Source organism: Sturnira hondurensis, unplaced genomic scaffold (genome assembly GCF_014824575.4).
Source record: "Sturnira hondurensis isolate 20B ecotype Veracruz unplaced genomic scaffold, ASM1482457v3 Scaffold0021354, whole genome shotgun sequence".
In the NCBI taxonomy this organism is placed as follows: Eukaryota; Metazoa; Chordata; class Mammalia; order Chiroptera; family Phyllostomidae; genus Sturnira; species Sturnira hondurensis.
In genome coordinates, this window is record NW_028093985.1 from 5,670,874 (window position 1) to 5,698,284 (window position 27,411).

Below are 27,411 nucleotides of genomic sequence, written 5' to 3' on the forward strand. Positions count from 1 at the left end.
CTACCTTAAATTCCTTACAGCAGAATCTCAGGGATAGGAGATTTGGAGAGGTGGGTACCTGCATCATTGACAAGTATTTCAAGTGATTCTGGAACAATGAAGTCTGTAAATTTTTCATTAGGTGCTAATGTCACTAGCTGTAAACACAGCATATTTGGAAATATCCATCCTGCCTGCAATGTCCTCATCTGATTCTCATTGTCTTGGAATATAGTAGATGCATAATAAATAGCTGCTGGTTATTTGGGTCATTTGAAGGACAAGCACCGGCCACAGCGATGAAAGAAGCAGATCAGCTGGGCAAGATCAAGCTCAGAAGAGATGAAGGAAAGCACCTGAGAACGGTGGGCTGGGCCCCCTTGTCATTTTCAGACGTTAAACACATACTATTTGTTAGACACTAAATACACGAAGATATTTTTCTATGTTTCATTTCGTTTACTTCTTAACCCTTTACAGACCTACAGAGGTGGAGTAGCACATGTAGTATCACAATTGGGATTTGAACACATAATTGGGGTTTGGAAGCTAAACAATCAACCAGACACGAGGCTGCTGCTGACAATTGGATGGTGAGAACAACAGATTGTTTGCTCGTTTTCCTATCTAGATTCCTGCAGTTCTGCCGTGCCCCGTCTATTGTCACGTATTAGCTGACAACCCTAGTCAGCTGCGTGGAAGCAGTTTCTCATATACCCCAACCTGGATCCTGTCAAATCCATATTACAAAAAATGTGATTTTTGTCCGTCATCTCCAGCTAGTGTTTTCACAGCAAGGATAAAACATGAATCAGCTGACTTTGCATAGAATAGTGCATGCTTTCAAAAGGCCAAAGCATCTTGCAATTCTTAGGCATCTACCAAATGAAAATAATTCTGGCTCTTTTGTAGCTTCGTTAGCTAGGTGCGGTTGTTAGTGCAGAAGGAAGATGCGAGGGAAAAAGATACTTTCAGTATCTTTTTTCTCACCCCTATACTTTCAGTTCAGGGGTGAGATAACGAACTATTCAAATAAATTCCTTATACCTACCTAATTTTCAGTAAAATTCTCACCCCTGTTGTTGGAGAGTGAATAGGCAAAAACTACAGGTGTATATTTTGCGCCCAAATATTTGAAAGTAAACAAAAACGGCATCTTTTTGTTGTTCACTAATACCAACTTGATCTTTCCACTTCTGTCCCCTTTTGCCCCAAATCATTTCCGGAGAAGTGGCCATTTTGCAGATTCCAGAGGATGGGAGCAGGGACTGGACCCTGGTACTAAACCTTGTGTTTCCCAAACCTCCGCGGAGCCAATCCGGATTGGTATCTCCGAGGCTGGTCTCCGTGATTTGGCAGAAACCTAGAGTCGGAGGGACCGGAAGACTGGAGGCCAAGATTCACAGGTTGGGTCCAGGGTATGCAAAATTCATTAACTAGGTTTGGGCCCTCGGGACGCTGTCTTTGGTGATTGCTGCAGAGGTTCTCAGTTCCCCACGCCGAAGCGTGGTTAAATAGCCACTCCCTCCCCAGGTGGGTAGCCTGAGTCCCAGGCTGCCTTCCCATTTCGGGGAGCGGTAGCAGTGCGCATTCTTTTTGCCCGCAAAATACTACTTCTTTCCCAAATCACGTTCGGCCATAGGGCCGACTTTAAGTTGATGACAACACAGTAAGTCTACCTAAATGTGTTACTGGTCAAGATGAGATGTATAATCTCAGTCGGGCCCAAAGATCTAGGACCGACTGAGCCGCTCTCTGCTCCCGCCCCCCTCCTCCCTTAGTCCCTATTCCGTCGTAGCCAAAGTCCGGAGCGCGGAATTCAGATCCAGAGGAACGGGACGGCGAAAGGGAGCCGCGCCGCCGGCTTGGAGCCCGGCGCATCGGGCATGCTCAGTGGCGCGGCCGGCTGGGTGGCCCGGCGAGCTGTACCCGGATCTGCTCGGCGGCAGCCGCTGCGACGTGAGCGCGCAGGGGGGCGGCGGCCTTCCCTCGTCTACCTCTCTGCGCCTGGGTCCGGTGCGTGACGCCGAGCGCGAGAGAGATGTCGGATTTCGACAGTAACCCGTTTGCCGACCCGGATCTCAACAACCCCTTCAAGGTGAGCGTTGTCCCCTGCATCTCCCGCCGCCGCAGCGCGCCGTTGTTTGCGAAAATAGACAAGTTCCTTCGCTCCCGCTGCTCCTGCTTCTCTGTACCTCTCGACCGCCTAGACTTGGGGCTCGGGGCCGCCGCAACGGTTTTGGAGGTCGCACCCGGGCCCCCTTACACGGGGGTCTGAGCGAAACCTCTTTACCTCTGCGTCGGGCCGCCCGTCCCCAGGTCCCCGACTGAAAAGCGTCGCGCCCTCGCTTCGGAGTGGGCCCGCGCGCCAGGAGGTTTCCTGGCCAGCCTCTTCGGAGTGGCTGAGTGAGAGCCCTGGGCAGGTGGAGTTGTCACCTGCCCGGCAAGTGTGGCTGGCCTGGCCGGACCGGGAGGCGGCGGAGAGGGGGCTTGCTTTCGGGTGGGGTTGTCATGGAGACTCTAGGAGGCGGCGAAGAGCTGCGTGGGGTGATGGCAGAGGTATGGAGGAGAGGTGAGGGCACCGAGTACGCTGCAATTAATTTTTTAAAAAAGGTTGTGTTTTTATTTTTTAAACTTGTGTTGCCCCCAGATACCACCAGCGGTGCTGCCACCCCCTCCCTACATTTAGGCTAAGGTTGAGGGTCTGATATGGAAGTTAAAAATAAACGCACCTGGAAAAGAATAGTGCACGTGGACGATCATCTTCCTACCTAAGTGCTCTTAGGAAGGTGGACGACGGGATATTTTCCAAGCTTCTGGTGCGTCACCGCTTCTCTGGGCTGTATGAGGATACCATTTCCCACTTGAGCTTCTTTCTTTCTTGGAGTCTTATCAGTCACACCTGGGGAAGGGCTTGGCCCAGGCAGGAAGGCAAAGGAAGGAGACTAGTAAGTTCATCATCTGTGCTTAAATTCATTCAATATCTAAAGAAATATCTCTTTAAAATACTCCAGGTTACTTAATGAAGTCTGTTGCTTAGCACGTGAAAGTAGTTTCCAAATTTTGGTTGAAATTTCTTAATTTCCCCTGGATATATGCAGTAGTAATCTTATTTCGTAGTCACACAAAATGAAATAGTAACTTTAACTTGTGGTGTCATAAGTGTCACTTCTGGCTTGTTGAATTTACATCTCTTTTTATCCCTGGTTTTATCAGGAATCCTGGAAGAGGAAAAATATCCCTATTCTGATTATTGGCCTGATAATTCGATGGAGGATTATGTTAATTAGATGACTGGGTATAATTGACAATTTGACTCTATATAAATGTAGAATAGACCCAGTCACTATTCCTTTGCCTCTAACGTCACTTAAGAAAATTCTGTACAACTGGCCTGGAACTTTGAGGTTTTTGCAGATGATATGGTTGCACTTCAGGGAGATTTTCCCCCCCAGAATTTTAATATTTAAGTATGCCATCACTCCATTTTGTAGAAAATTGGATTATTGAATCATAGACATTCTAAAGATATTTCATAGCTTGCCAAATGGGTTTTATTTTAAAATATTTTTAAAGATATAACGTTAAGAGCCTGTTAGCTTTTTCTAATTCAGATAATTCATTGATGCTGTTTATTCAGCATCTGACAGCGTGGCTCTCTGTTTTCTGTTTGGTCATTCCATTTCATAGCCCATTTACAAAGCTGGTTCTCTCCTCCTTGTAAACGTTGTCTTCCTCTGAGCCCAGACTGCTCTTTTGTGACATCGAATGTTGCCATCTTTCTCCTCTGCCACACATAAAGTTGCAATAGTAATTCTAAACCCCAAAGAAGTTTTAAATACTCATTCACTGTGGCATAAACTTTTGAACTTTTTTTGTCCTTTGTAAGTGGATACATTCAGGATAATTTTTATTCAAGTTCATAAAATACTTCAAGGGCTGCATAATTTAGGCCTAAAGAAGACTTAGTTGTACACATGTTACTGTGCATGGTCTTTCCCTGTTTTTGGTGACAGTCACAGCACAGAGTACTGACTCTGTACCTTTCCATTTGTGCCCAGCTGCCTTTCGTCTTCTCAGAGTAAAGCTTTACCTTTACAGCACATTCTTTCCTTCTACTTTTTGCCTTCATTCTGTGTCCTGTCTACTTAAATGTAAAGAGTTCATTTTTGTATTACCCTATGATCCTCTTTCTTTTCAAATATATTCTTTTCTTCAATATTATAAAATAAAAGTTCATATTTTCAAAATATATGGTATTTCACATTTGCAACCACCAGATTTTTTCTTGATTAAAAGCTACTTGATTTCCATTGCTTTTTCAGTTTTTTTAGACGATTCTTTCACTTTTATGTTAGGATCAGTTTTGTTGGCATCTTCACTTGAGCCATGTCATGAAAATAATTTCTGAGGATACTGTCTTTAGATAATGTGACTGCAGTGGTTTACTTGATTTTATTGTAAAGTTATTTGCTGGATTCAATTCATTTTTTGAGGGCCTGCTTTATTTTGGTGGTTGTGATAGACTCAGTGAATGAGTTTATGGCATTTGAATTGTTTTCATTGTGTATCAAGAAACTTGGAGTAACTGGAAATGTTTAGTAATCTGAAAGAAATTAGATTATCAATTATAGGGCTGTTTCTGATAATCCAATCTTGAGTTGTAGTAATGTCGTTCTAAAGCTAGAGAGGAAAAACATCTGTATGGCCACTGTATTTATTGAATAATTGCTGTATGTCCCTCGTTCTTTTCGGTTATTCATTCTTTCATTTTTTAAAAGAGATTTTATTTATTTTTAGAGGGAAAGGGAGGGAGAAAGAGAGGGAAAGAAATATCACTGTGTAGTTGCCTCTTGCACACCCTCTATTGGGGACCTTGCCCGAAGCCCAGGCATGTGCTCTGATTGGGAATCGATCCCAGCTCTCTTTGGTTTGCAGGCCTGCACAGAGTCCTCTGAGCCACACCAGCCAGGGCAATTATTGATTCTTTCATTCAAAAGATATTGAAGAAATATCTCTGTTTTTAAGGACATTAGGCTAACATGGAGACAAGTATACCTGGAAAAGTGAAATAAAAGAAGAGAGTTCAATAACCAGCAGAGAGATCACCAGTACAGGTTCTTATAAGTCCGTGTGAGAGCGTATAAGTTAAGTGCTAGAAGGAGTACAACTTGTTCAAAGAAGGGAACTAAGTGGTCAAAAAATCTTCATGCCTCTTAAAACTTCAGTATATTAATATGGTAATTGATTGTTAGAAAATTGATTTTGGAAATAACAGTATAATTTTTTAAAAATAGAATCAAACTTTCCAAGTTGGAAAAGGAAAGTCTTAAGATGCATTTAGTCATATCTCATTCTATGGTTGAAAAAAGGCTCAGAGATACGATATTTTACATTTGGCAACCATCCTGTTTTGTTCTTGATTAAAAACTATTTGACTTCCATTGCTAACTTGCTACTTACTCATTGTCTTATGTCCAGGTGAAGGTAGTGCAAAATTGATATTAGAACTTAGGTCTCCTGATTTCAAGTCCACTGCTGATGATGGCATTTTGTTTGGTTGCATTTTGTACACCAAAATTCTTGTTTTGTATGATTGGGGTATTTGATCTTGGCTTTCTCCTAACCCTCTGTGAGACTTTGGAAAGTTACTTAGCTTCTCTACACCTCAGTTTGCCATTCCGTATAAAAAGGATAACAGTACCGTCTCCACAGGATTGTTGATAGGATTAGATGAACAAACATTTACCATGTGATAAGTGCTCAGTGCGTGATGGCCTTAATTTGGTAATAAGTAGTATTAATAGTAATTCAAGAAATCATATTTAGTTATATATAACCATATTATTTTTAGCTTATTAATTTGGTGAAATTCATGTTCCTTTTGAATCTTCTAGAGTGCTAGTAGTAGTTTTTTGGTAGGTCAGAGTTTGAGGAATTTTTTAATGATTTTATTTATTTATTTTTTGGCGGGGGAAGGGGGAGAGAAACGATGATCAGTTGCCTCTCCTACATCCCCACCCAGGACAGGCCAGTAACCCAGGCATGTGCCTGGCCAGGAATCCAACCAGAGACCCTGTGGTTTGCGAGAGGGCACCCAACCCACTGAGCCACAGTCAGAGCACACTCTTGAGGAATTAAGGCCAAAAGTAATGAAGCGGTTTGCCCTAAGTCAGTGTGCTACACACACTACATTCAGGCTGTCTGAATTTGAATGCTCTGTCACTACGTGACAAAGCACTATGCTTTGTTAGAGCTCTCACTAAAGAGCTCTAATAAAACTGAGCGCAGTGTCCATTTTGTTTTGGCTTCAAAAATTCTCTAATTTAAATTAACTGTCTCTTAAAAATGTCTTACAACTCAGCGTTTGTATTTGTGTTATCTTTTAAGTTACAATAATTTTTAATAGTATCCTAAAGTTTAGTTGAAGTTAAAAATTGAAAACTTTGTCACTAAAAAGTGACCCATAATTCAAAGATGTTAGCCATATTGTTTTTATTTACCTTAAGTTTATGTCACTCCTTTATCCACTTACAATTTAAGGTTGAAGGTTAATTATCACTAGGAAAGGATTTTGAGGATTTCTTCTGTGATTGTCTTAACTTTGTAAACTTGTCTTTCAACATTATTTTGGACATGGTGATAATAGTCTGTGGTTTGTGGTATTTTACATTTGGGTCAACTATGTGAGTTCCCACTCTCTTTTTCTCAGGTTATTATTTTAAAAAAGCATTTGTTGAGCTGCTGATTTTATTTCATCAAATTAAGATGCATCTTTATTTACCACTGTCTCAGTTAACTGTTGCTATATAACAAATAATCCCAAAATGTCGTGGCTTAAAACAGTTTGTTCACGGTTCTGTTGTTTGAGCTAGATTTAGCTGGATGGTTTATTTTTTAATGCAATTGCCTGAAGTCACTCATGTGGCTTTAATCATCTAGCCTGGCAATTTACTGCAAGAGTTTGCAAGAACATATAATACCTGACTATTTAGTCAGGGGCACTGACCTCTTTTTCCCTTAGATTGTCAAATTAAGAAATGGCAACAACTAACACAACAGTAGCTGTTTTGAATCATAAATATACAGGGTCTGGCACAAATAACGCCCCCTTTTTAATTACAAAATGCTCTATTACAAAATCGATCATGTAATTCTGTACCATAACAATATCATGCTCAAGCATACCATATAACACTTTAGGTGAAATGTTTAAATTAAAACTCTAAATTACTACATCCATATTAGTACTCTACCAACCAGACTCAGAGTAGGCCTTACTTTTGCCATACCCTGTAGAGGTTGCATAATAGAGTTGCATCTTATTGGTCACATCACATAATAAGGTTGCATCTGATTAATTCTTGGTACCAGAAATCTTTATATTCAAGTATAGGCCCCTGAATTCTTAAAAAGTTACTTTGGAGCAAAAAGGGAAGGTAATTATTATTACTACTACTACTAGTGTTATTTTTGGTAAATCAATCAACATTACACCTATTTTTGCCAGATTCGCAAAAAAATTTAATTTTTGGTATGCTGTAGAATTTTAGTAACTAGTTTATTGTGCCATGAGATGAAAAAGATTGAAAATTGTTGATCTAGCCCCTTGACTGAGGCTGAATGGTTTAAAGGTGTCCAACCTTTTGGTGTCTCTGGGTCACACATTAAATACATTGCGACACGTAATCATGAAAAAAATCTCAATGTTTTAAGTAAATCTGTGATTTTTGTGTTGGGCCACATTCATAGCCATCCTGGGCAGTGGGTTGGACACCCCTCACTAAAGTTACCTGGGACTGTCAGTGGGGTAGCAATTGGTTCTCTTTCATGTAGCCTCTCTACTAGGAGTAGCATAGGCGGTGCACGTAGTGGCTGCAGTGTTCCAAGAGGGAAAGAGCTGAAGCTGCAAGGCTTCTTGAGTCATTTCACTTCTGCTCTGTTCTGTTAGTCAAAACAAGCCACAAATCCATCCTGGCTTCAGAAAAGGAGTGGGAAGGATTAGATTGTACTTCTTGATGGGAGCAGCTGTGTCTCTGTCGATACAGACGTAGGAACTGGAAAAAGATACCCAGCATCAAATGGTGAGATAGGTACAAGATAACCTCAATACACACTTTTATTCATATCGGGGAGGGGTGGGAGGCATCATTGCTCATCCATAGAAGTCTGAAATCCAGCCAGCCTACCTCATGTTGTCATGGCCTCCTGCTTTGGGACATTGGGTGTTCCTTGAGTAGATTCCAGTTTTACTACCTGAAAATATTTCCTTAGTCTGTTCCTTTCTTCTCCATTTGGCTCCACCCTCTGGGAGGTCATTTTCCTCTGTTAATAAATAACCCCTCTTTGCAGCTGAGTAGCACTTTCAGTCAGCTTTTTACCCATTGAAAATTGGGAACCCAGAAGTCTCTTTAATTTTGAAATGTCTGTATTCCTTTTAGTTCAGATGGGACAGCTCTTAACAATTTCTTGTTATCTTATTGGGGTTCAAACTGTACCTTAAAACATATCTATAATTCTTTTAGAGACAGTTGTTTTTATGTAGAATAGAGTGTCAGGATACTTTGGGTCAACACTCTTAAGATATTTAGAAAACCTTCTAGATTGAGCATCTCCTATGGCTGGTGAAAACTCTGAGGCAGGTACAAGGGGAGGCTTCTAGTGTGGGTGGGGTATACCTCTTACAAGTGCTACATTGACAAACTAGTATGTGAACACAGTTTTTTTTTGTAAATTATATTTTATTGATTATCTGTTACAGTTGACCTGATTTTTCCCCCTTTGCCCAACTCCACCCAGTGCCCTCTAGTCCCTCAGGCAATCCTCCCACCATTGTTCATGTCCATGGGTCATGCATATAAGTTCTTCGGCTACTCCATTTCCTATACTGTACTTTATATTCCCATGGCTATTCTGTAACTACCTGTTTGTACTTCTTAATCCCCTCACCTCTTCGCCCATTCTTCCCCTACCTCTCCCATCTGGCAACTTCTTTTCTCTTGCTTTTAAGAGTCTCTCTTTATCTTTAACCTTTGACCTTTTAATAATAATGTATGTTGGAGGGAGCCTCTTTGCATCTATTATTGGGACTCTCTGCACTTCCTGGCCTTGCATGTCTATTTCCTTCACCAAATTATGGAGATTTTCTTTCATTTTTTCAGATAGATTTCCAAGTTCTTGCTGTTTCTCTTATCCTTCTGGCACCCCTATGAGGCAAATGTTGGACCTCTTAAAGTTGTCCCATAGGCTGTTTATTATCCTCATTTTTTTGGATTCTTTTTTTTTTTTGCTCTGCGTGGTTGTCTTTTTGCTTCCTTATGTTCCAAATTATTGATTTGATTCTTGGGTTCATGCACTCTCTTGTTTCCCTGTAAGTTCTTTATTTCAACTTCTGTATCCTTCATTTCTGACTGGGTGCTTTTTATCCTGCTGAGGTTCTCACTAAGTTCCATGAGCATCCTTATAAACATTTAGTTTAGCTCTTTTTCTGGAGTTTTGATCTGTTCTTTCATCTGGGCTGTGTTTTTTTTGTGTCTCCTCATTTTGGCAGCCCCTCTGTGTTTATTTCTACATATTACATAGAGCTGCTCTGATTCCATGTCTTGGTAGTATGGCTTAATGTAGTAGGTGTCCTGTAGGGTCCAGTGGCACAGCCTCCCCTATCACCCAGACTGTGTACTCGAGGTGTGCCCTTAGTGTGGGCTGAGTACATCCTCCTCTTGTAGTTGAGTCTTGGTTGTTGTTGACAGATCAATGGGAGGGAGTCACTTAGGCCAGTCAGCTACAAGGACTGGTTGTGACCACTGACCACCAACCTCGACCCTCCGTGGATGATCAGCTCTGCAGGGGCAGGATGGTAGTGCTCTGATATGGTCTGTAGCTGTCCACTGGCTGAGATGCCCCCCTGGGGTTTCCCGGGTGGTGCAGGCTAAGGTCAGTCCCTACCTGTGTTTTTTCGTGGGCACCCTGCCTAAGCTGTAAAACAATCTGAGATGGCTGCTATATGTGCTGGGCTTGGAGATTTTCAGATGAAGCCAAGCAATGATTCTAATCTGGCTGCTGCTAGGGCTCACTGAAGCCAGCTGTTACTTGTTTGACAGGATTTAGGAGTGAAGACCAGCCATTCTTATGGAAAAGCAGCTGGGGTCAGCCTGTAAATTGGGCTGGGCAGAGCTTCTGGTGATCTCCGAGCTGGATCATACTGTGTTACCCAGGTTGATGGAGTCTCAGATAAGGCACCAGCCTACTGGCTCTGTTGGGGGGAGGGCTCAGCAAAGGGACAATGGCCTCTGCTCGCTGGATGCCAGACACTTCAGTGTCTCCCCATGTGCCACTGGTGCCTTTGAAGCTGCTGCCCTGGTGCTGGACCTCAGAGGGAGTGAATCTCAGTAGGTGAGCCTGTATGTGGATTCCCCAAGAGGAACTGCTTAGGGCTTCAGCAGCCTCCTCCACTGACTCTGTCTCTGCTTTTTTTCACAGCCAAAAGTTGTGGGGGCATATCTTCCTGGCACTGGAATCCTAGACTGAGGGGTCTGATGGGGGTCTGGGACTCCTCGCTCCTGAGATATCCCTCCTGAATTTTTATCCATGTGGTTGTGGGGCCAGCCCTTTCGACCAGTCTGGATGGATGTAGTTCCTTCAGTTCTGTAGTTGTTGGGCTTCCATTCAATTTGGATTCTGACATGCCTGAAGGATGGTTGTTCTATATTTCAGATGTAATTTTGATGTGGTTTTATGGAGAGGCAAGCTGTGTCTGCCTATGTCGTTATCTTGACCAGTAGCCCTGAACACAGTTTTATTTTGGTCCCATGAGTCTAACAATAATGATAATTGAGATGATGGTGATGGTGAAAAATTTTGAAAATAAACTCTTCTTTTGATGGTATTACCAAGACAAAGTTTTTCTGGAGGACAATAATATTTAGTAGTGCTGAATGTAGATTCAGGAAATTTATTGGAAATTTATTAATTTATTTATTTATTAATGTAGATTCAGGATATTTTCTTCATATGAATCACTAGTGTGATATAGTTCCTAAAATATATGAATGTATGTGTATATAGGATTAATTAAACTAGTAATCATTTTCTAAAAGTGGATGTACAATATTCTGTTCTGGCCTGTCTCTTGGGTATTGTCTTCAGTTCCAAGTGCATATTTAAAGAGAGGTTTGGAAAAAAGTAGGAAGTCAGAATGCTTGATAGGTTCTTGGTTGGTTGAGTGAATAGACCCTTTCTTGCTTCAGAGAAAAAAAAAGGATCTAAGGCAAAACATTTTGTCCTAACAAACAATTTAAAGCATCCAGTAGAATAACCTGACAGTGCTTTTTTGGGTATGGAGTTCCCCAGCACTTGAAGGAATTAAAGCAGAATTTGGATGACCTTCAGAGATGCTGAGGTAGAGATCTTTGTGTCTCAAGGTTTTTACTACTTGAAATTCTGTAATTGTTACATTTTTAATCAGTATGCACCATTGTGTGAATACATAAACTCTTATCTTTCAATCTATTGGATGTTAGGATTCAGTCTATAATTTCAGCAGGCTTCCTGTTCTAGGGGCCTGCTGTGCTCCGTGCCTCAGCTTTTGCTGAGGGAACAGCCCTAAGTGGTTGCTTACACAAAGGCGATCATGACCTCTATTGTTTTACTCTGGCCACACTCCCTCAGCTGATCTTACTAAAGGTACCTGGCTCAGAGAAGCCAGTCTCTCAGCTGATGAGGGGCAGATAAATTGCTTAGTCCAAAAATTTCACCCCAGTAAGAACAAAGACATATATTATGGGGCTGGCCAAAAAGTACGTTTAGTTTTTTCTGTAAAATAAAAGACATATTTTTCATTTTTAGCAATAACTTTATTGATTTGTATATTTTGAGTATGTCGGCTATCTCCCGTATGGTGTAACATTGATTTTCTCGATTAATGTCGCAATTTGATTGCTGTCAACTTTAACTGGTGGAGTTGGTCCACAATACCTGACCGTGGAGCATTGTCCAGTGAGAAATCTCCAGCACAAAACTTCACAAACTACACTTGACATATTTGATCAGTCAGAGCACCTTCTCCACATACTGCACAATTTTCTTCTTTTTGCACTTCAGTTGCATTTTGATCTTTCTTGACATAATAAAACATAATATACCAAAAATGTGTATTTTCTTCCATCTTCAGTATTAAAATGCCTACACAAAAATCCATCAATCTTGATACATTTTTTTAAAATGCACTCCTTGGCTGGTGTAGCTCAGTGGATTGAGCGTGGGCCTGCGAACCACATGATCGCAGTTCGATTCCCAGTCAGGGCACATGCCTGGGTTGCAGGCCAGTTCCCAGCGGGGGACCCATGAGAGGCAACCATACATTGATATTCTCTCCTTCTCTTCCCCTCTAAAGATAAATAAATAAAATCTTTAAAAATAGATAAAATGCACTTTGATAGGAAAACTGTCACAACACAGTCTAACAAAATTGTTTCGAATGGAGTTAAAGACAACCAATTGCTACTAGACAAACCTTTTGGCCAACCCAGTAGTTAACTGTGCTGTCTTTCTCAGAACTGAAAGCACAGAGAAGTCAGGTAGTTGTAGTGGGAATAACCATGGAAAGACACCTGATTAAGATAGTCAGGAAAGAGCCTAATTATCTTAACCATGAAACATTAGAGTAGAAAACGTCTGACTGGGGCTTCTGAGGGTCATTTTCTAGAATTCCTTTCCCTTATTAGAACTGCTTTTCAACTACAAGAGATGTTTCCATGTCTCAAAGAATCCCAGCCCCTGTGAAACCTGGCATCTTTCTTTAAAATACCCTCCCTTTCGCCAGCATTTGTTTCATTCAACCAGAATCGCCAAAAGGTAAACACAGGGTAACATTTTCTTGTAAAAACCACGACAGAATTAAACCTGTATTTAGACTTAATACAGATTTAAATGATAGAATACAAGTTTACATGATAGAATTAAACCTGTATTTAGTTTTCTGCGGTAGGGATGTTTTTAAACCTCAACGGGGAAATCTCCCCACTTTCAATTGTTGTGGGAAGTAAAATATGTGGAGGATGATTGCATTTGACTTTGTAGCAAGCGTTACCACTTGTGTTTTGTTTCTTTTGTTCCTACTGAGGCAGCCTGTACTGTCCTGGACCTTCTGACTTCATGGTGGACCAGTGTGGAGGCCCTGTTCCCCTTCCCTGAGCAAGGGCTGCCACAGGAGTCTCTGTAGACCTGTACAGTCCCTGCTGTTTGGTTTTGGGTGCGTTTAACAGTAATGCTACTTCTTCAGTTGCTAGATGTTTGAGGTTGTTTCTGCCTTTTGACTTTTATGAATAATGCTGTCAAAAATTATGAATATATATCTGTGTACAAGTTTTTGTTTGAACACTTGTTTTACAATCTCTTGCATCTATACCTAGGAGTGGAATTGCTAGGTTGTGGTAGTTAGGTTGAACTGCCAGACTGTTTTCCAAAATTGGTGCATCATTTTACATTCTAGCCAGAGGTGTATGAGGGTTCTGATTTCTCTGTATCCTTTGTCAACACTTGTTATTATCTGCCTTTATTCTAGTGGGTTTGAAGTATTCCATTGTGGTTTTGGTTTTCATCTCCTTGATGGCTGTATGATATTGAGCATACTTTAATGTGCTTATTGGCTATTGTATGTCTTTGGAGAAATGTCTGTTCAGATCCTTTGCCTATTTTAAAATTGGGTTGTCTTTTTTGTTAATAAGTTGTAAGAGATTTTTATGTATTCAAGGTATAGGCCCTTTATCCAGGTATTTGATCTATAGATATTTTCTTCCACTTGTTGATTGTCTTTTTACTTTCTTCTTAATGTCCTTTGAAGCACAAAAGTTTTAATTTGGATTAAATCCAAATTATCTGTATTTTGTGGTCTGTATTTTGATATTTTATCGAAGAACCCTTTGGTAAATCTGAGGTAGTAAAAATTTAACCCTATGTTTTCTTTGAAGAGTTATATAGTTTTAGCTCTTACAGTTAGGTTTATGATTAATTTTGAGTAAATTTTGTTTGTGGAATGAAGTAAGGTTGAGCTTAATTTTTTTTTGTATATGGATATCCAGTTGGAACATTTTTTGAACAGAATGTTCTTTCCCAATTGAATGATCTTGGCATGGCACCCTTTGTTGAAATCTCTGTATTCTTTTAAAATCTATTTCTTACCAAAAAGTAGAATATTTTATCTTAAAAGCCTCTTATATTTCATGCAGAATGGCTCCCAAATACCTGATGATTGTCCCTAGAGTACATATATTAGTTTGCCCAGCTTTCAGAATTGCCAGAGATAGTGTGCAACTGTTTCTAAATCTGTTTATTTTAAGATGTTTTTAAAGAGTGTAATAATGGATTTGTTTCAGGATGTAGTTTTAAATACACTGTCAATATTACCAACTTGATTTTTCCTTTTCCTTAAATGCTTCCATTTATTTTTAAAAATGTAGATGAATTACTGAATATTTTTGCATATGAACAAAAATATTATAAGGTGTTGTGCATTTTGGGTATTGTGAGATCAGACATTGAGTATTGGTGGGATCAAACTAGAAAGAAGGAATAGTTATACACTATCTAGTGTATAACTGGATAGTTATACACTATAGTTATACACTAATAGTTATACACTATAGTTATACACTATATACTATCAGTGTATAGTAGTTATGCACTGATAATTTTAACCTGATTGATTTAACTAAATAAGAAAAAATAAATTTGACATTGGAATGCAAGAGACTTAGTATATGTAACTATTACAGATTTTTGCTTCTCAAACACAGTCAAAATAGTCCACGTTGTACATGCATTATGCACACAACAAATACTGGCAGTTTCTGCTTCTTCTAAGAGAAATAAATGGTGGCTGAGCTTACACATGCTGTTGGCAGCCCTTTTACCTGTTGGAATCCTCTAATGGTGGATAGATTCTTCCTATGGTGATTTGGAATGTATGGTGAGAAACGAAAGTGAGAGGTGATGGGAAAAGAGCATCAGGAGTATCACTAGTCATGACCAGGGGCTGGTGTACTAGTGTAATTTTACTGCCATTCAGCAGTTCTTCTAGAGCGGTTGGTGCTTATTTTAGGTTGATTTAGTCAGTCTTGTGGTTTTATTTATTTATGGCCTAGGTCTAATAAAAACCTTTATTTTTGGCATCTCAGTCATACATTTTAGTGATTTACTTGCAAGTGAGTGGCATATTATAAATATGCAAATTAGTGTATTCCCAACTAAAAAAGAAGTGTTTTACATGCTTTTTCTATTTGGTTAAAATAACTTTTTATGAGAATGTCTATTTTGAATCTTAGGGGAACTTAACCACCAGGTAGAGTTGAGTTCACAGGGAAATGTTCTATCAGGTATATTTGGTGAAGACAAACATTTTGTGTGTTCTTAGCCTGGTGTTAGGGGGATTAGAAGAAGGAGTAAATGTTTGCAGACATTTGTCTTCCACTAGTAGAAGGGAATAACTAAAAGGGTGACTCTGGAACCAGACCACCTAAGTTTGGTTCTCTGCCTCCTAGCTAGGTGACATTAGCCTTATGTATTAAGTTTGTTGTTGGGTTTTTTTTTTTGCATTTCTCATAGCTCCAGGAGTTTTTTTTTTCCCCTTGACTCAAAACAAAGATGGGAAGCTCTTAAAATAATAGCTGAAGGAAATATGGTGCAAGATTATTTTTGGTTGCAACATGTGATTGTTTTTTCTACTCCTTTATTTCATCCCTAAATGGCCTATATTTTCTAAGGCAGACTCTAATTTTTATTAACTTTTAAACTTTGGGGTATTAATGGAAATAGTAACAAAAACAAAACATACAAATTACTGGTTGTCTACAAAGCTTAGGGCTTTTAGAAGCTATTATATATCACGACTTGACTTAGGGTAATAATGAGAGCTCATTTTATTTTTAGGACAAATCACCTTGTGATGTAAGTTTTGTTTAAATGTAAAGTTGTATACTTGGTTGTTTAGTAGTATTGGTGATTTTTGAAGAGGATGTGTAGTGGTGTTTTTTTTTGTTATGTTTGAATTTTATAGTTTCTGAAGTTATGACTACTTTTCAGAGTCATGGGAAGCTAGCAGAGGATGAATTCCTGGTCTCATAACTGGAATTCTGAACATTGTTGCTGTAGAGAATGCTTGGATTTGTTGGTGCCATGATTTTAAGTACTGGCCTGGGATGCTTTACTACCAGGTTATCAGTAGTAGATTACTTATTTAGCCAGAATTCATTTAATAAGAAAGTCTTCTATGAACTATACCTTTGCCCTGAGGTGGAAGAAACTACATTGAAAAGTTAAGTGCCTATAATATGACCAAATTACTAAGACCTTTTGAAATTTGTTCACGTGTCCTTACTTGGCACAGTTGTCATTTTTCTGATATTTTAGTATTTAATGTAGTAAAGGAGCAGATGACTTGATACTGTATATAGAGAGCCCTACAGATTCCACCAAAAAAATTATTAGAACTGAAAAATTCCATAAAATAGCAGGATAGGAAACAAATATCCAAAAGTCGGTTGCACTTACATATACCAATAATGAACTATCAAAAAAGAAAACTAAGAAAACAGTTCAATTCACAATTGCTTTTAAAAAAGATACCTAGGAATAAATTTAACCAGGGATGTAAGAGTCTTGTACTCAGAAAATTATAAGACACTGAAGAAAACAATTGAAGATACAAATAAATGCAAACATATACCATGTTCATGGATAGGAAGAATTAACATCATCAGAATGTCCATACTACCTAAAGCAATGTATAAATTCAACACAATTCCTAACACAACACCAGTAGTGTATTTCACAGACCTAGAACAAATATTCCAAAAATGTATGTGGAACCACAAAAGGCCCCAAATAACAACAGCAATTATGAGAAAGAAGAACAAAGTTGGAGGTATCACAGTACCTGATATCAAACTACACTACAAGGCCACGGTAATCAAAACAGTATGGTACTGGCATAAAAACAGACACACAATTCAATGTAACAGTAGAGAGCCCAGACATAAACCCACACCTTTATGGTCAATTAATATTTGACAAAGGAGGCAAAAACATATAGAGGGTAAAGAGAGTGTATTCACTAAATTGTATTGGGAAAACTGAACAGATAATGTGCAAAAAGATGAGACTAAATCACCTTCTTACACCATACACAAGAACAAACTTCAACTGGATGAAAGACTTAAATGTTAGTTTAAGTAGTTTATTCTTTAACTAGTTTTTTCACAGGTAGTTTATTTTGTCCCTGGCTGATGTTTAGACTCCTTTATGGAGCCTCCATGTGGCTGCTAGGGCTGCAAGTTCATGTGCTTCTGGGAGAGTGTGTGAATGGAATGACCAGTTGCATCACCAGTGGGCAAGAGAGAAAGAGACTCCCTCCTGGAAATCATGGACCATGTGGCTACTAAGGCCCTGTGGCCCATGGTGAGAAGAGGTGATTGCAACACATGAGTTCAGATCACAAGCAGGCAAGGGAGTGAGAAAGCAACTTCTTTGTTCCCCTGGGATTATATTACTTTGGGCCTAGGACAGACCAGGTGTTTTCTCAAAATGACCAATCAACTTCTTAAACTTGCATGGGCCTCAGGTGGGTCTACCTGCCAACCAATCCCTTCTTTCTCCAGGCTAGACTAACAAAGGGAAAGCACCTCCCCTTGTGCCATTTTAATTTCTGTGCTGTACATGCTGGCCTTCCCCTGGTCCTACCCCCAATCTGGTACTGAAGAGTGGGGAAGAGGCTTTTTCCTGTCCAGTTATCTTTGTAGCTTTTCGTGCTTGGGCCTATCCATTGGTATTTCTAGCTTTCCTCACACTCCGTGTAAGAACGTCCCCCTGCTGCTATCTGCTGCCATCTTGGCCAATGGGAGAGTCTGTGGCTTTCCAGACAGTCTACTGGTAAAAGACATACAGAGGGCCCATAGACCTATGAAACATGCTCAGTGTCATTAATCATCAGAGAGCTGCAAATTAAAACCACAGCGAGGTATCACCTCACATCTGCTCCTGTGTTATATAAAAACAGTGGGAAGCTTCTGAACTCTTGTGATCCTTTGTAATTTTGAAAAACTTAAAGGGAATTTAGCTCTGTCTGAGTTTGTTATTTTATTTTTTGGAAACAACTGAGTTTGCCCAAGTGGATGAAAGTGAAATTATAGTAAAAGCCAGTCTTAGAAAAATTGTAATGCCTGGATCAGCAGAGTCCAGTGGAAATAGCACAACACTAGATGGCTTTTGCACTGTTAAGCTGATAATAGAATGTTAGTAGTTGGCTTAAAATTTGTTGTCTTCTTTACCAGTCAGTTATGTAGATGGTTAGAATTTACCCATCTTTGCAATCCCTGTCCCATAAATGATTTCTCCAGTTATTCATTGTCCAGTCCCAAGTTTTTATAAATTCTAAAGGACCTAAAATGTGCTCTTTGATTATTGATAGCATAAACCAAACTTAATATACATTTGTTTTCACATTAATCAAATCTGTAGGTGTGACATGAGCAGGTCAATATTTTTTGAAACTCATTCTGGTTTCTAATAGATGGGAGAGTTGGTCAGAAGTAAGAAAGCTATTGGAATTTACATGTGAGAAATACTAGCAGCTTGATCTGGGGCAGGTGGTGAAGGAGATGGAAACTTGAGGGCTGGGGCTGATAATAGCTTGAGGATAATCTGTGGTTGAAGGAATGTTTTTGTTTTTCTTGCGTGCGTTTTAAAGATGATCGAGACCTGCAATGTGGGTGTGAGGCATGCTGCTGAGAGGACACAGTTGGACTTGGAGAAAAGGATAACTGCTCCTGAGAAAATATGGGAAGAAGTGAAGTTTAGTTATGGAGAGAGTAGTCTCCCGCACTACCCCTCAGCTAGGTTTTGCCAAGTTGGCTTAAACTTTTGAACTAAGAAATGAAAGGATAAATTAAAGACTAGAATTATATGTATATTGTCCTCCCTCATTTTTTGAAGGGGAAGAGAAAGGAGGTGAAATGAGTTAAACAGTGACTGAACAGCACTTTTGGATCAGTAAGTGTGTTGGGGATCAGTGTGTATATTAGGGAGCAGTCATTGTTCATACTTACTAAAATCTTTCTCTCACAGCAGATTTTGTTGAAATATAGTTAACGGCAGCAAGATCTTTACATAGAGTTTTAATAGAATACAAAGTCATAATGAATATTGGTTTTACCTGTTCTGGTTTTAAGGCATGAAGGTGTATGTGCTCAGGTTACCTGGTTAGGGCATGGAGGTTTATCTTGTGGGAGGAAAGAAAGCCCAATAGCCAGTCTCTGCAGTCCCACTGAGTCTGCCTCTGGGAGCTAACAAGCTGTCTCCTCATTCCATACCTTCTTGCCCCTCAACACCCTTCTAGCAAGTAGTGGAGGCCATTTTCTTGTGAAATCACTGTCATTTTTTTGGACTATAAGATGCACCCCCAAATTTGGGAGGAAGGGGGAGTGCGTCTTATAGTCCAAATATAGCTTACCTGGCTCTCTGGGGGGTGGTGGTGGTGGCTTATGTTATTTATGTTATTAAGTATTTTACTGCATTTTTTGCTTCATAATTTTTTTCCTGTTTTTCTCTTCTAAATCAGTGTCTTATGGTCTGGTGCATCTTAACAATGCGAAAAAATTCAGTAACTTGGGCTGCACTGATTTAGTGAAGGCTAGAGGGTTGGTCTCTGTCACCCTCTTTTCTCTCTTCTACCCTGCTCACACTTTCTCCTTCTCTTTGCTCCACCCTGAGGCCCTTCTGAGGATCTGCAGGACAAGGTGAAAACTCCTGTAACACCAGACATTCCTAACTCCAATAGCAGTAACTCTGTGGGCCCTGCTTTTGCTTGGTGACTCATTGGCAACTCCAATAATTGCCATTCCTCTCGGATGCTATACCTACTGCTCTTTTGATCACTTTCTTTTGACTTAGCATCTATTTGCCTTTCTACCGTGACTAGTGTCACGTTCTGCTGCTGCTACTACTACTACTAATCTTTGTCTCATATTCAAGCACGTTAAAAAATGGGACTTAATTGGATTGGTTAGTCATTATCCAATATAGAGTCACTTCTTCTGTTGGGGTCTGCCAGACTCTCTTATGTCCATCTGAAAATGGCTGCCTTTGACACAGATGCCAGTTCCTCATTCTTTACCATTTGGTTAAGGTAGGAGGGTCACGTGACACAAAGGTTGAGCAAACAACTGCTCCTGCTTGCTTTCCTTGGAAAGTGACTGTGGGTATTTTATGGCCTATTCATTACATGAGATGTGCTATACTTTCTTGATACTTTAGTTATAAATGGGGAGCTTTTTTGTTTCACCCTTAGCTGGGTATTGGCGGTAATGATGTAAACAGTCTCAGGTATCGCTATTTTCCATGTGCAGGGACTGTATTAAGCATTTTACATGTAGTAGCGCATGAGCAATATGATACATTTTGCTGATAGAGAAACTGAGTCACATAGAAATGTGAAGTGCCTTGTTCAGTTTACAGTTTTTCAATAGTGAAACAGAGATTTGAATAGAGGCAGTCAGCTTTCCAAACAATAAATACTAACAATCTATAGCATAACATTTCAGAGCTGCAACTGACCAGGGAGATCATCTATCACATTTCCTCTGTTTTATTACACGGTATGCAGAATAGCCTTGGATTAATTGAATTAATCCCATTAAAATATTAAGATATTTAATGTTTAACGTTTTTACATAGTCAGATCCAAACAGGATATTTAAACTCTAAAGAATGTCCTTCTTGAATGTTAACAAAATACAGAAGCCTAGTATATTCCTGAGTCAGTGCAATAAGACCACCCCAGGATGTTTTCCTTGTTAGGAGTGCAAAGTCTCAGGCTCAATCTCAGACGTTCAAGTATGTTGAGAGTGGGGCTCAGCATTGGGTTTTAACAGGTGTTTCCAGTGCCTGCTGAGTTGGAGAACCACTGTCGTAGAATCGTCCAAGTTACCAGTTGAAACAGTTTCGTTTTGATTGTGTGGAAGAGGAAGCACAAATTTTCCTGTCAGAGTTTTGGGATCACTAATAAACAATCAGCTCTACCACTGTCTTTTCTTGATAAAGTTGTGGTTGTGGTAAATTCTATTTTTAATATATTTGATGGAAAGAGTATATATAGGCATTGGAAAGTCATGACTTCATATTTTGTCTCAGGCATAAACCAATTGACCTTAAGGAACTTTATTGACCTTTTTAAGGTCATAGCTTCTTTCTCAAAAAAATGAGACAATACCCTCTACCAGGGAGAGTTATATCAAAGATTGGAAATAATATAAATAAGTTCTGGTTACTTAATTGGCATTAGAAGATCATTGTTACTTAAACACTCAGCTTTGTTTTCTCTCAGTTTAGAGGCTATAGCTTATTCAACATTATTTATACTTAATTAAAATCCATTTGAAAGGTTAATTATGTTATATTAAATTTTCTCTTTTTTGGAGAGGGAGGGAGCGATGGAGGTGGGGAAGGGCGAGGGAGACAGACAGACAGTCAGGCATTGATTTGTTCTTTGTCTTATTTATGCATTCATTGGTTGATTCTTGTGTGTGTTCTGACTGGAGATCAAACCTGCAACCTTGGCATGTATCGGGGCAACTCTCTAATCAACTGAGTAACCTGGCCAGGGCAGGTTATTTATGTTTTAATTCCTAAATCATTTTTGTTGTGTTTTGTACATACTCTACTGCTTTGTCACCTAGTACTGCATTAGGAGAAATTCTGACCAACTAGAAGCGAATTTCCTTCATTTGAGGCAATGATTTTTTTAACTTTCAGCCTGAATTAAACTTTTCTGGAATCTAGAAGGAAAGTGTATTCTAGTTATAGTAGTCAAAAGTAGAAAGTCAGAAGAATGATTTCATTTGGGCTTAATCTAGAACTGAGTTCTGTAGTATTAAAAAAAAGAAATAATTTCATCTGAATTTTAGGATGCTTGATAATTGGATATGTGTATTAGTAAAATGAGAGTTGGGATTCATTGGACTCCATGTACTCTTGATGCTGGATTCATCTTTCTGATCCCACATTTTGTCTCCTCCTTTTTTTCTTTTTGAATTAATTTTCTTCTTTAATTATGGAAAACATTTTCATGGTTCCAAAGTAAAAAACTATAAAACAAGTTTCACTCAAACAAATGGAGCTTCCAAACCTATGCTGTTCCTTCACTGTTTTCTTCCTCTCCCTATAGTAATAATTTTTATTAGCTTTTGGTTTATTTTTACTTTTATTCCTTTTTCTTTTTATTTATTGAATTTTAGGGGGTGACATTGGTTAATAAAATTATATATGTTTCAGGTATACAGTTCTACAATACATCATCTGTATATTCTCTTGTGTTCACCACCCCAAGTCAAGTCTCCTTCCATCACCATTCATTCCCCCTTTACCTTCTTTTACCTCACCACCCCTCCTCAGCCCCCTGCCAGTTCCCCTTGGCAATCACCATACTGTTGTCTCTGTCCCTGAGTCTGTCTTTCTTTTTTTTTTCTGATTAATCCCTTCAGTCTTCTCACCCCACCCCCATCCCCTCTTGTCTGACAATTGTTAGTCTGATCTCTGTATAGAATCCAACTCCACTTTGTTGGTTTATTTTGTTCATTAGATTCCAATATAAGTGAAATCATATGTACTTGTGTCTTTCTATGACTGACTGATTTCACTTAGCATAATACTTCCATGCCCATCCATGCTGTTGCAAAAGGTAAGCTTTTCTTCCTTTTTTATAGCTGAGTAGTATTCCACTATGTGAATTTTCCACAGCTTTTAACCACTTATCTACTGATGGATGCTTGGACTGCTTCCAGATCTTAGCTATTGTAAATAACACTGCAGTGAACACAAAGGTGCATATATTCTTTCCAATAAGTGTTTCTGGTTTATTCAAATATATTCTCAGAAATGAAGTCACTGGCTCAAAAGGGAGTTCCATTTTAAATTTTCTGAGGAAGCTCCATACTGTTTTTCACCATGCCCATGCCAGTCTGCATTCCCATCAAGAAGCAGAGGGGTTCCCCTTTCCACATCCTTGTTAGCACTTGAGGTCATAACTCATTATGGTTTTATTCTGCATTTCTTTCATGATTAGTGATGTTGACCATCTTTTCATATGGCTTTTGGCCCTCTGGATGTCCGCTTTGGAGAAGTGTCTATTTAGGTTCTTTACCCATTTTTTAAATTGGATTGTTTGTTTTTTGGTGTTCAGTTTTATAAGTTCTTGATAAATTTTGTATATTAACCCCTTATCAGATGTATGGTTGGTGAATTCAGTGGGTTGTTTTTGTTCACTTAGTTGGTGGTTTCCTATGGTGTACAAAAACTTTGTAGTTTGATATAGTCCCATTTATTTTTTCTTTTGATTCCCTTGCTCAAGGTCATATATCGGAAAATATGTTGCTCTGAGAAATATCTGAGATTTTATTGCCTATGTTTTCCTCTAGGATTTTTATGGTTTCAAGACTAATATTTAAGTCTTTAATCCAGTTGAAGTTTATTCTTGTGTATGGTGTAAGAAGGTGATTTAGTCTCATCTTTTTGCACATTATCTGTTCAGTTTTCCCAATACAATTTAGTGAATACACTCTCTTTACCCTCTATATGTTTTTGCTTCCTTTGTAAATATTAATTGACCATAAAGGTGTGGGTTTATGTCTGGGCTCTCTATTGTTACATTGAATTGTGTGTTTGTTTTTATGCTAGTACCATGCTGTTTTGATTACTGTGGCCTTGTAGTGTAGTTTGATATCAGGTACTGTGATACCTCCAGCTTTGTTCTTCTTTCTCAAGATTGCTGTTGTTATTTGGGGCCTTTTGTGGTTCCACATACATTTTTGAAATATTTGTTCTAGGTCTGTGAAATACACTACTGGTGTTGTGTTAGGAATTGTGTTGAATCTAGAGATTGTTTTGGGTAGTATGGACATTCTGATGATGTTAATTCTTCCTATCCATGAACATGGTATATGTTTGCATTTATTTGTATCTTCAATTGTTTTCTTCAGTGTCTTATAATTTTCTGAGTACAGGTCTTTTATATCTCTTTAAATTTATTCCTAGGTTTTTTTTAAGCAATTATAAATTGTATTGTTTTCTTAGTTTCCCTTTTTGATAGTTCATTATTGGTATATATAAGTGCAACTGATTTTGGGGTTTTTATTTTATGTCCTGCTACTTTACTAAATTCATTTGTCTGTTCTAGTAGTGTTTTGGGTGGAATCTTTAGGGTTCTCTATATACAGTACCATGCCATCTGCAAATAATGGCTGTTTTACTTCTTTGTTTCCAATTTGAATGCCATTTATTACTTCTTGTCTGATTGCTGTGGCTAAACAGACATCCTTTCTGGTCCCCAGTCTTAAGAGAAATGCTTGTATTTTTTTTTGCCCATTGAGATGAGGTCGACTGTGGGTTTGTCATATACAGCCATTATTATGTTGAGGAATGTTCCCTTTAGTCCCACTTTGCTGAGAGTTTTAGTCATAAATGAGTGCTGTTTTTTTAACAAATGCTTATTCTGCATCTATTAATATGATCGTGTGGTTTTTATCCTTCATTTCATTTATGTGGTCTGTCACATTTGTTGATTTGCAGATATTAGACCCACCTTGTACTCCCAGAATAAATCCCTCTTCATCACAGTATGTGATGTTTTTAATGTTTGCTAATATCCAGTTTGCTAATATTTTATTGAGGATATTAGTATCTATGTTCATCAGGAATATTGGCCTATAGTTTTCTTTCTTTATAGTGTGTTTCTCTGATTTTGGAATTAGGATAATGCTGGCCTCATAAATTGAGTTGGGACTCTTTCTTCCTCTTGAATTTTTAGGTGGTTTAAGAATAGGTACTAGTTCTTCCTTGAATGTTAGGTAAAATTTACCTGTGAGTACATGCAGTCCAGGACTTTTGTTTGTTGGGAATTTTTTGATTACTCCTTCCATATCATTAGTTGTTTCCTTGTCTCCTCATTTTGGCAGCGTCTTTGTGTTTGTTTCTATGTATTAGATCTGCTATGACTCCTAATCTTCATGGGGTGGCCTTATGTAGTAGATGTCCTGTGTGATCCAGTGGCACAATCTCCTTCATCGCTTGTACTGGGTGCTCCACTAATGTCTCTGTGCAGGTTATGTGGGTCCCCCTTTTGTCATTGAGTCTTGATTTCTATTGACCCATTAATGCTCAGGCTGGCTGATTGAGGCTCAACTTTGACCACAGTAGCATGGGAGCTGCTGTGCAGGTGCTGACCACAGGAAGTGGAATTCACCTCAGCTGGGGTTTGGGCTGGCTAAGATCTCGCTTTGGATATGTTGTTTGTGAAGCTTTTGAATCCTGCTCTGGTGTTGTCTGAAACTGGTCACTGAGTGTATTGGTTCTGGTCCTCTTGGGAGGGACACTGTTGTAAAGCAATGCCAGACAGTGTCTGTCTGGCTCTCAGCCATCTGTTTGGAGCTACAAACAATCCACAGTTCGTGGCTGCTTTGCTGGACTTGGTGCATGCAGGAAGAACACTGCTGCACACCAAATCTGTATTTTACTAGCACCAGCTGGGCACCGGGGCAGGTCAGCAAACATCCACCACACCCCGACAAGATACCCCTCTGCCTGCCCTGCCTGTTATGCTCAGTCACTGAAAGAGCTTCTGGTGGAGTCAGGATGATGGGCCTAGTGGATCTCCTTGAGGGAGAGGAGCCATTCAGGCTTCAGGGAATATAGTGGTTGTACTCCCTGCCCCAGAGCCAGGAGACTCAGTCTGTCCTGGCTTTTGCTCTGACCTAACAAGGTCAGAGCCACTAGGAGTAAGGAGGATGGGGCCTCTGGAACCTGGTGGTTGGGTTACACTCAAAGTTAAAGTTACACTCAGAGGAGTCTAGCTTCCAAGCCTAAGCTGGGTCCTCAGTATTCTCGTCTGTACCCAGTAGGAAATCATTTTTATTAGTTTTTGGTTTAATTTTACTTTTTAAAAAATAAGTAAACGCAAACAATTTTATTTTTATCTTCCCTTTGGATAAAAGGTAACATGCTATTTACTGTTATTTTCTGCACCTTTTTCATGCACCCCATGGTAGTGTATGTGTCTCCTTAAACTGTTTTGCAACTATGTGATACTTAACTGCATTGTTTTTTATCAGGTAACTACACCGTGGTTTATTCAACCATCTTCTCTTGCTAGACATTTAGTTTGCTTCCATTTATTGCCAGTATATATTTGGAATAAATTTCTGGAAGTGAAATTATGTGTAAATTATAAATTCAGATGCAGTTTTGCTAGCTATTGCCAACATTCCCTTCATACAGATTGTAACAGTTCCTATTAGTAATCTATGAGAATCCTTTTTTCCTTATAGCTTTGTGTACAAAGTATGTCAGACTTACGGATTTTTGCTAATTCGGTAGTTGAAAAATGATTACATCAGTGTAGTTTTTTTGACTGGTGGTACTCTTATGAGTGAGCTTAAATATCTTTTCACTTACATTTTTGAACTATCACCATATCTTCTTTCTTTTTTGATATATATTTATTTCTTGAGGTATTTCTTGGTTATTAATGCTGCTACTACAGGGTCTGGCACAAATAATGCTCCCTTTTTATTACAAAATCATAAGTGTGTAATTCTGTGCATAATACATATCACATTCAAGCACACCATGTTCTGTTTTAGGTGAAATGTTCAAATTAAAACAATAAATTATTGCACCCCTATTATTATCCTGCCAACAACACTCAAGCAGGCCTTACTTCCTGCTGGACCCTGTATTTTGAAGAATTAATCTTTAGATCTCCCAGTCAACTGTAATCAATTAAAAAACAGTGTTAACAGTTATGCATGATTAAATTAAAAGGACCTATGTACCTATTTCTTCTATTTAAATAAGTCACAATCTAATTTGTGAAAAAAGACTCATATGAAGATAATAATTATTGCTCAGTGAAATAAGTATTAATAGAGATAAATACCAAGCTCTGTGGGAGCACTGAGCCTGGGATGGAGTGACTTGGGGATCAGGAAGATACTAAGAAATCACTGACTACCATATTAGGTTGTTTTTGGATTGAGTTTTTTGGGTTTTTTAAAATTTTTTTAAAGATTTTATTTATTCATATGTAGAGGGGAAGTGAAGGAGAGAGGGAGAGAAATATTAATGTATGGTTGCCTCTCATTCGTCCCCTGCCAGGAACTGGGCTGCAACCCAGGCATGTGCCCTGACTGGGAATTGAACCGCGATCATGTGGTTCACAGGCCCGAGCTCAATCCACTGAGCTACGCCAGCCAGGGCTGGATTGAGTTTTTAAGAAAGAGGAGATTGCTGAGCTGACTCTGCTCAGAAGAGTATTTCTGCTAGAGGAAACAATGCCAGACATGGTGTCTGAGGACTTGTAGGTCATCTGGTCTTGTGGATTGTGGAGGGTTG

At 39.1% G+C, this 27,411-nt stretch overlaps 1 protein-coding gene across 1 annotated transcript in view; it reads left to right on the forward strand.

Annotated features, from left to right (window-relative positions):
- The first annotated feature begins 1,325 nt into the window (after positions 1–1,325).
- SCAMP1 (secretory carrier membrane protein 1) overlaps positions 1,326–27,411 on the forward strand; it is a 105,600-nt gene continuing 79,514 nt past the window's right edge. The window contains exon 1 of the mRNA XM_037032279.1: positions 1,326–2,077. Coding sequence (XP_036888174.1) covers positions 2,021–2,077 — 57 coding nt within the window. The 5' untranslated portion in view covers positions 1,326–2,020. The remainder of the gene's footprint in view (positions 2,078–27,411) is intronic.